The 8967-nt window shown below is 35.3% G+C and overlaps 1 protein-coding gene across 1 annotated transcript; it reads left to right on the top strand.

Moving 5' to 3' along the window:
* The first annotated feature begins 7037 nt into the window (after positions 1-7037).
* LOC131650357 (uncharacterized) lies at positions 7038-8815 on the top strand. Its single transcript, XM_058920072.1, has 8 exons — positions 7038-7178; positions 7280-7547; positions 7648-7866; positions 7979-8069; positions 8152-8278; positions 8396-8499; positions 8589-8709; positions 8798-8815. Exons 1-8 carry the CDS (start codon positions 7038-7040, stop codon positions 8813-8815), a joined length of 1089 nt encoding a protein of 362 aa, XP_058776055.1.
* Positions 8816-8967: the final 152 nt, after the last annotated feature.

Genomic DNA, 8967 nt, shown 5'->3' with positions numbered 1-8967 from the left:
CCTTTTTCGCTTGATTAGGGAAATCATAATCTTTTTTGGATCCAAAGTTAACTATTGAATTTTACTTTTTACTCTTTTTTTTTTATAGTTTTTTTTATGCTTCTTTGTCTTTTTTTTATAGTTTTTTCAAATAATGGCGGCCGCCATCTCCTAGTAGCGAACGCCTCCTTCACAAAATGGGTACATTTGATCTTTGTGATTGTTAGGACGTGAGACACGTACCCTATGGTCACCACCATGGCGAACGCCATGCTGGACGTCGTGAGTATAAATTATGTTTTTTTTTTTGTTTTTTATCTGATTCGCTCCGATTATTCGTGTATGACTCTCATATGATTAGGTAACTGAAACACAGACAAAACACCAGCATATCACTAAAAATAAAGATAAAACAATGATAAAATATGTGCATGTCGAGTAAAAAATATAGTGTGTTTTGGTGTTATCAACATTATTATTGGGCAAATAAAGAAATGGCCCAAATAAAGTGGTATGTCTACGAAAAGGATAAGTGAAAATATGTTATGCCGAACAAAATTGGTGCAACAAAGTGGGCACCTACAAATCACAGCTCCAACATTATCCCTGCTTTAGCCAAGCTCATTTGGCAAATAGGAACAAAGGCCAAGATTAAATTTGGTGATTACATTTTTGAGCAAACAATGAAGCATGCTGAATAAATTGATACAAAGCTACCAATAGCTTTTCCATGTCAGATCTCTAGGATCATCTTAAACCAACATCATAATATTGTGAATCAACAAGATGTTAATAGTAAAAAGGATGTGCCTTTGACTTTTGACAAGAAGTTGTTTGTTGGGACACATGTCCCTAATATTGTGTTGCCTCAACAACAAAGACAAGATAATGGTGAAAGTTCATCTACAATATCCAATGCAAATAAAATTTTCTTGTTACTTGAGTCAAGGGGAGTGTCATAAGTTCTTTAAGACACAATAATCATAAGTACGGACAAAAAGAATAAGATAGGTACATTAATTTGTTTGTTGATAGAAGATAGGTAACTACTGACTGCGAGGGAGCTAATATTTATTGATCTCTGATGTGTTTAGTACTGATATACTAACTTTTCAAGTTTTCTATGGAAAACACACATGCTACAACATCTGACACATATATGTGTATGTTGATCTTGATGTGTCTTAGTAGTAGCTTCTGATCTTGATTACTAACAGTGTGTTCATACATTATTAACTCATCTTGAATGATTGCATGACTGACTGTTTTGGAGAATTCTAATTTAGGATAGTGTAATATTCTCATGCGCGTGTAACTACCTCGTGACTCATGTGTGTGTGTGACTATCTCGCGACCTTTGACAAGAAAACTTATGTGTGTATAACTATCTCATGATTTATGTCTGTGCTACATATTAATGTTACATCAACTCTGACTTTGATTGTTGCTGATATATGCTTCGACGGTTTAACTTTTACTACTTGTTCTAAGTATGAGAACTCTGATGCTTAACGACGTTTTTTTTTTGAAGAGTTCTTTTTTCCAAAATTTTCCAACAGGGGATATTGAAGTTCATTTTAGATTGGTCGCTGTCATACCCTAAATTTTGCCCATCATATTTTGGCTCACCTGACTTTCAACTGCTCAAGACTATACAAGATTTAGGCACACTTACCTGTCTCCTAAGCAACAAGCCACAACCAGGGTTTTGCTTCTCTCTAAGTAAAATCAACTTCTGATACTTCAAGTGGACTTCATGGCCTCTCTTATGCCTCATAGTATCCCCATACCAAGTTTCAAGCTCCGATTCACAAGATTGCTCAGTCAACAGCCCAAAAGGTCAATAGTCGACTAGGTTGACCTAAAAGTCAACTATGGTCAAATCACAGTCAAAACTCCTGATTTTTGGTCAACATCATTATTTTGAAGTCACGTTCATAATTTGATCAAGGGTTGATCATGATACATCAAGAAAAGATCAGAAATCCACAAAACTCCAAGTTACTAAATTAGGGTTTCTAGGAGAAAGTCAACCCAACTATGACTGATCATATTTGATTTTAATCATTTAATTTCAAATAAAAATCAAATAATATCCTAAAATAATTATATAATGATCATTCCTTTTCATGGATTCAAATCAAATCTTCCACATCATCCAAGGCACAAAGAAATTTGTGGGATTTATTTAAAGAATTAACATGGGCCAAAATAAGAAAGTTTCCATGAATTTTCCAATCTCTCTCAAGGATTGATTTATTGCCATTCTTGTTGACCTAATATAACCCTTATATATAGAGGAATTGGTTGAGGGCAAAGGACACGTAAGGCTGCCTCCAAGAGAAGACCATAAGGATTCAAATCTCTCTTCCAAGTTAGGGTAAGAGCAAAACTCGGGTGCAACAAGTTTCAACCACGTTTAGCCCTTGTGTCTTCTTCCCGAGGGTATTAGAGACGGCTCCCAACCCTTGCACGAGCTTGAGACATCCTGGATCATCTCCTCTAACTCTCACCGGTTTGCATATGTTCTTGAAACTCAAACTGATAATTCATCCATTTTAAATAAATTCTACGCTTATATTCATGCTCATAATGTTATTTAGAACAGCTTTAACGTATTACCTGTGATCGTTTGGACCGGAACCATGATTTGCCATTGTTAGGGCATCAACTTGGTGGAGCTTCGAACTGACGGTTACAAGCGCTTTCAGGGAAAACTAACCACACCATTGAATTTCTAGCATGCCAATTAGTGGTTCTGAGTATGGTTTATATTTTTTCAATGCATGTTGTTTGAGTTTTAATGATTGCAGAAAATCGAAGGAAAATTCCGCAGGAATAGCCATGGGAAAATCCGCAGGTGTTTCCGCAGGTACACATGAAGAAGAAAGAAGACGAAGATGAACAGGGACGTGTCACGTGTGGCGTCATTGTTGGCCGGTCAACTACTCACCTTATCTTTCTGCGAGTGTCACCATTGAACTGGCCAGTCAAATCCTCCCTCCTTCTCTAATTCGCCAGTCAGCGGTCCAAGGGCCCCACGTTGAAGTTTGTTGACTGGTCCATTAGTTCTTTTGTGTTTCCCATATAATTTATTTTGCACATGTTATTATTGACTAATAATGCGCAACTTAATTGGTAAAATAATTATCCATGTGACCAAGGAAAACTGGGTTCGATCCCCAGGTTGGAAGAAATATCTTTTACAAATTGTGTCATCAAAGATCCAGCACTGCTCACTGATCAACATGTATGGTACTCCTTCACTTCTCCACCACTGGATCAACGCAGGGCCAAATCAAAGGATCCTGGAGAAACAGACCACCGTAGACCCTCAGAGACTTGATACGGGGGATTATACGCCCAGGTTCTGTTGCTTCTTTTCTTTTATATTGTTGGTTTGTTTTTTGTTTTTTGTTTTTTGTTCATCTTAATTAGTTTCTAACTAACCAACTATTTAACCATTAACCTTTTTTTAGCCATTAATTAACAATTAGAATTTAGAATTAGCAAATAGATTAATTAGTTATTATGTTAAATTAATTGATTAGGATTTATTCATATTTTTAGGTAATTAAATTTAATTAGTAATTTGTTAGATAATTAGGTTTAATATTTTTAATTAATTAGTTTAATTAGGTTAAATAATTTAATAATTAGGGTTTAATTTTAGGTTATACTTTTTATTTTAATTATAATTAGGTTTTAGGTTTAGCCTTAAACTTCAAAAATCATAGATAACCTAGAAGCCTTAAGGTTGGTAGGTAGGTGTTGCCCATTAACTGTAAGTTTTTAGGTTTGTTTCTCCCTTAGGTGAATGTTGTCCTTAGGTTTCAAGCTTCAGGTTTGTCTAGGTTTTTTAACCTGTTTCTTTTTATTAACCATGGTTAACTTTTCCCCGCGCCTTTTGCCTTGCCTTTTTATTTGGTTGCCTAAATTATTCATATGTTGCAAGGTTTACAATTTTAATTTTTGATCTGTTTATTTTATTGTAACTGCCCCAAAGTCGTGTAATAGTTTAGGATTTTATTTTTCTTCCTTTAAATTTCTGCCTTTTCTTTTCTCGGGTTTTTGGCTATGTAATCCCCCACCCGAAGCCTTGTAATAACGTAGGAACATTTATATTTCTGCCTCTATTTTAATTGTGTGGTTAGTAACAATAGGGAGTGACAACAATTTAATGAATTTAGTTTTCCTAATACAAGATAAAATATTCGAACTGAATCACGTGATTGTTGCACCCACACACCTTTAGGGTAATTCCTCTTATGCTGCCTTCGATCAAAATAAGTCAAGTCCCTCGGATGCAGGGATACCTTAGCCTGCATCCTACGAATAAAATCATCATAAAAGATCTCGTCCATTCGATGTTCCCTACGATAAGTGATCTTGATGATAGTCCCTTTCAATTGCTAAGGTATCCTCATCGGTTGCCTAAAATGACTATTATATCCTTCCCTAACGACTACCTGCCCTCTTTATGGTAGGGACAATCTTATGGCAAACGATAATTCCAATGACCCTTTTCAAATCCAACGAAAGGACTACCTGCCCTCTTTATGGTATGGATAGTCCTTTCAAACAAAAATCTTAAAGAACAGAAAGACATTAAACTTGGGGTAGGTGCCTTTAACTGCTTACTCACTATTCAAACTCAAATTACTTTTCACACCCCTTTTTCAAAATCAATTCAAAAAGGCTACGCTTATTTACAAGCTAAAGTCCTTATTCAAATCTTTTCAATTCACACACGACACTCTTTTCAAACAAGTCAAACAAATAAAAGTGAGCTAAGCAATTAAGAGCCCATGGATAACCATGGATATAAAGGGTGCTTACACCTTCCATTTGTATAACCTACCCCCGATCTCAATCTTTTTCAATTGGATAAAATAAGAGTTGGTGGCGACTCTTGCTATCCGCACATTTAAAAAGTCAGTTCTCCCACCGTGTTACAGTCGCATTATGCAAAATAATATGGAGTGTTCAAGCTAGTTTTGGTGCAGAGGGGGCATATGTACCCGATGTTCTAACATGTGTGCTGCAACATCGAGTCCCTTTCAATTCAAGAAGATAAAGAAGAGGGAAGAAGAAGAGAGAGAAATAAAGTTGATTATGACAATTATCTAATTTACTTTCTCATTAAGCGTTAAATGATTACAAGTGAAACAAAATAACAACCAACATTTCTCCTAACATGCGAGAAATCATCTATTTATAAATTACTAGCATGTGTATATAATGTATGATGATAACATGAATACATGACATTCATATATACAACATCATTAAACTGCATGATGTATGAACAAACTTCGACTACATGTTAATTCGACTCTCTGAACCTACCCCTATCGAGTTTTGAGTTCGATCTAAATACTAGCATATGACTCCAAAGCTACACATATCTTAATCATACATAATTTGAATCATTATTACTCATTCTTACATAAAACATTTTCAATCAACATTCACAAAGGAAGATCCGGAGGAGCAAAACTATATAAAAACACTAAAGGAAAATCTAATGAAAATACTTCCTTATGCATCCATGGAGTAGTTGTACTTGTATCATTTTAAGTGATAAAATCTAGACACACACACCAATATACGAAGCAAACACATACCTCATGGGGACATCACTTACACCCAAATCACTAACAACTTTTACCAATTAATTAAAATCCACCATTTCAAGCCCAAAAGCCTCAACAATATTACAAATTGTTTTACGTGTGGGAGTTGAGGTTGCACACTCATTAGAAAAAATGATGGGAGATCCTAAGGGAATGGGTGTATAAGAGATAAGAGGATAAAAAAATAAAAAGGTGGGGGCCAAAATGGAATCTCCTAAAAAATCCAATGTCAACATCAATTCTTATTTTCATTTCACACACCACTACAACAACGTTAAGTAAATTTCTCTTTAAACACGATTACATACATGTCTTCGCACACATGACATGATATGCCACTTTTCCTTATAAACTTGTTGTCACCTCAGGTTAGTCCAAAAAACCTTGTACCAGATGAGCAAATCAACTTCACACGTCCCCCCATGTGCTGACGAATTCCATATACCTTATAACTCCTTCAAAATCTAGACTTGAAACTCCAACAATTTTACATACCACCAATCTTGGACCTTCATTACCATTAAAATTCAATTTATGTTATCATACGTTGAATCTTGAACTTCAAAATCTAAAGCCTATGATCCAAAATTCTAATGAAAATATATAATTCTTAAGGGTGTTGTTGATCACCCAAAAAGACATTCTTTCTTCATAGCACAAATTCACCAAATACTAGAATTTAACACCCCAAATTATAAACATTGGTTTCTTAAAAATGACACACCTCTTCAACTATCTACCCATTACTAAGATGTTGCCCAAACTACCTATTTTACCCTTTCAACCTCAAAATTTTACACTGCTAAAAGGCTAACTATGTAATTAACAAAAGAAATATTCACCTATGCCATTTGTAGACTTCTCATTCGTCAATTCAAAAATTTGTGTACAAAATTTTGGACTTTTGTTAATATGTCGTTTCCCTCGCAGAGTCTTCCGACCCCACTTCTCAGGCATATGTCACTTCTATTTGCACAAAAGGGACAAAGCCAAATCATATCATACTCTGCTCCTCTTTGTTTACCGTCTGGAGAAACTTGAACAACTCCTTCATCAAACATTTTCACACGTTAGTTTCTCTCCTTCCTCAGGTTTGGATCGGTAGCAACCCACAGAGTTTGATTATTTCTTCCTCCTCCATATTTGTTTTTTGTTTTATTTCTGCTGTTTTTTGTTTAACGTGTTGTTTGTGTGTTGTTTCCTTTTTTCGATTCGTCTTTTTTCTGATATGGTTGAAGGTTATAAGTTCTTTTTCTACAGAAGACTATGTTTATCTCATACTAATGCTCATTCTACAGTTGGTGTAAATGGCTTATGTTGATTCTTATTTTCATTCTTATGTACAATATTGATCTCATTCTATGATCTGAAAATGTTTCTTTTCTTTCTGTTATGCTATACTACCCATTTATATCAGAAAAGATGTCAAGACCTCCCATTTTGATTAACGATTTGGTCAGAGGAAATCAAGTCTGGAAAATGCACATTAGAGTGGTTGATGTGTGGGTTGTTACTGAGAAAAATGGGAACCAACATCTTGAAGCAGTTATTCAGGATGTAAAGGTTGAATTTTTAACAACTTCTTATGATTTTCCTGAGCTTTTATGCCTTTTTACATGTTCATCATTTTCATACACCATTACTAAGATAACTTCATTTAACAGGGAGACAAGATTCATGTCACCACTCTGGGGAGAGACTTCCAAGATTGGATTGAAGTAGTCAAGGAGCATGAGACCTATTTCCTTTATAATGGAGAGCCAGTTGACAACGATGGCCCTTTCAAAGTGTGTGCTAACCCACTGAAACTCATATTCAATGGAGGTACTACCATGTCTAAAGTGGCGATACCAGAAATACCAACTCACAGCTACACTTTTCACCCCATTGAGAGCTTTCTCAAAGCTGACTACAAGCATGACCATTTGTATGGTATGAATCAGCTTCACCTCAATTAATCAGTGTTATTTACTTCTGTCCATATACATTTATCTTGGTTCATTGATAGATCTGTGCATATTTTACGTATCAGATGTCATTGGTGTGTTACAAGATGTTTTAAAAACCCAAATGGGAGGTGGCGGTAGGAAATCTTGCGTCAATATCAGTTTGCGTGATGTGGAAGGCAATGTGATCGAGCTGGTTTTATGGGAGGATTACGCCAAACAATTCAACAACTACACTACCCCTAACAACTTTGCCGGTCCTACTATAATTGTATTGACGCATGCATGGTGCAAGCTTAACACAGGTTGTATAAATGTAAATTTCCTATTTTTGCTAATTAAAGATTGTTTTTTGTTTCATTTTTTGATGGATGCTGTTTCGTATTTTAACAAAATCTTCACCGCTATACATTTCAGTTTCGGGTTTACCGTGTCTTTCCAATGCGTGGAACGGTTCTAAACTTTACATCAACTTGGAACATCCACAAGTTGATGAGTTCAAAGCTAGGTATAGTGCTATTTTCCCTGCCTCCAATAACATGAAAAATCTGTTACATACATTAATCTGTCCTTCCTCTATTTTTTTTCAGTTTTGGATCCAACTTACCTGCTGCTTCCCAATCATTGACGTACGATTCATCTGTTCAATCTAATAACAATTTCTGGACCAAATTGTCTGAGGTCAAGAGTATCCGTGCGGTATCAAAGTTCGGAAGGGTCTGACTTTTATTATATTGTTTGTACAATTATTTCTATTTCTACTACACTTCTATCACAATGCAAAATTTATATTCCTAATAAGATTTTTGTTTCCTATGTTCTTTCCCATAATAGGACTGTTATGCAACCACCATTGGAATTACCACTGGTTTTAATGCCTCCAGGTCTGGATGGTATTTTGAATCAAATGGAAATACGGATGCCGAACGCGTTACTAAGTGAGCATTATACCCTGCCATTCCATTAAATTGTAAATTTACTCATTTGGAAGCTTTATATCAAAACTGACTTTTACCTTATCTTTTAGATTCAAACTTGAAATTGAGGTGGAGTATGATAACCATAAGGGGATCTTTGTTTTTTGGGATAAGGATGTTATTCAGTATACTAAACACACTGCTACCGAACTAAGAGAGATTATGAAGAAGGTTAGTTTGAGTAAGGAATATTTACTCTATCACAATATTTCATTAGTAGTGTGACACGTCTGTAGTAATGCTTTGTTGTTTGCTATAGGCCGGAGAGGACATGTAAGGTTGCAATCCAACTATTAAGTCCTTATTTTGTTGGCCTATGTCATTTTGAATTTGAACATGCCATGTCTAATGGTTCTGAACTCCTCAACTCATCATTAACAAACTGGTGTAATGACTATTAATTGTTTAATGCATATTATTGACTGCTAT

This window comes from Vicia villosa, linkage group LG2 (genome assembly GCF_029867415.1).
Source record: "Vicia villosa cultivar HV-30 ecotype Madison, WI linkage group LG2, Vvil1.0, whole genome shotgun sequence".
NCBI classification, from domain to species: Eukaryota; Viridiplantae; Streptophyta; class Magnoliopsida; order Fabales; family Fabaceae; genus Vicia; species Vicia villosa.
This window is presented reverse-complemented; position numbering and strand designations above follow the sequence as displayed.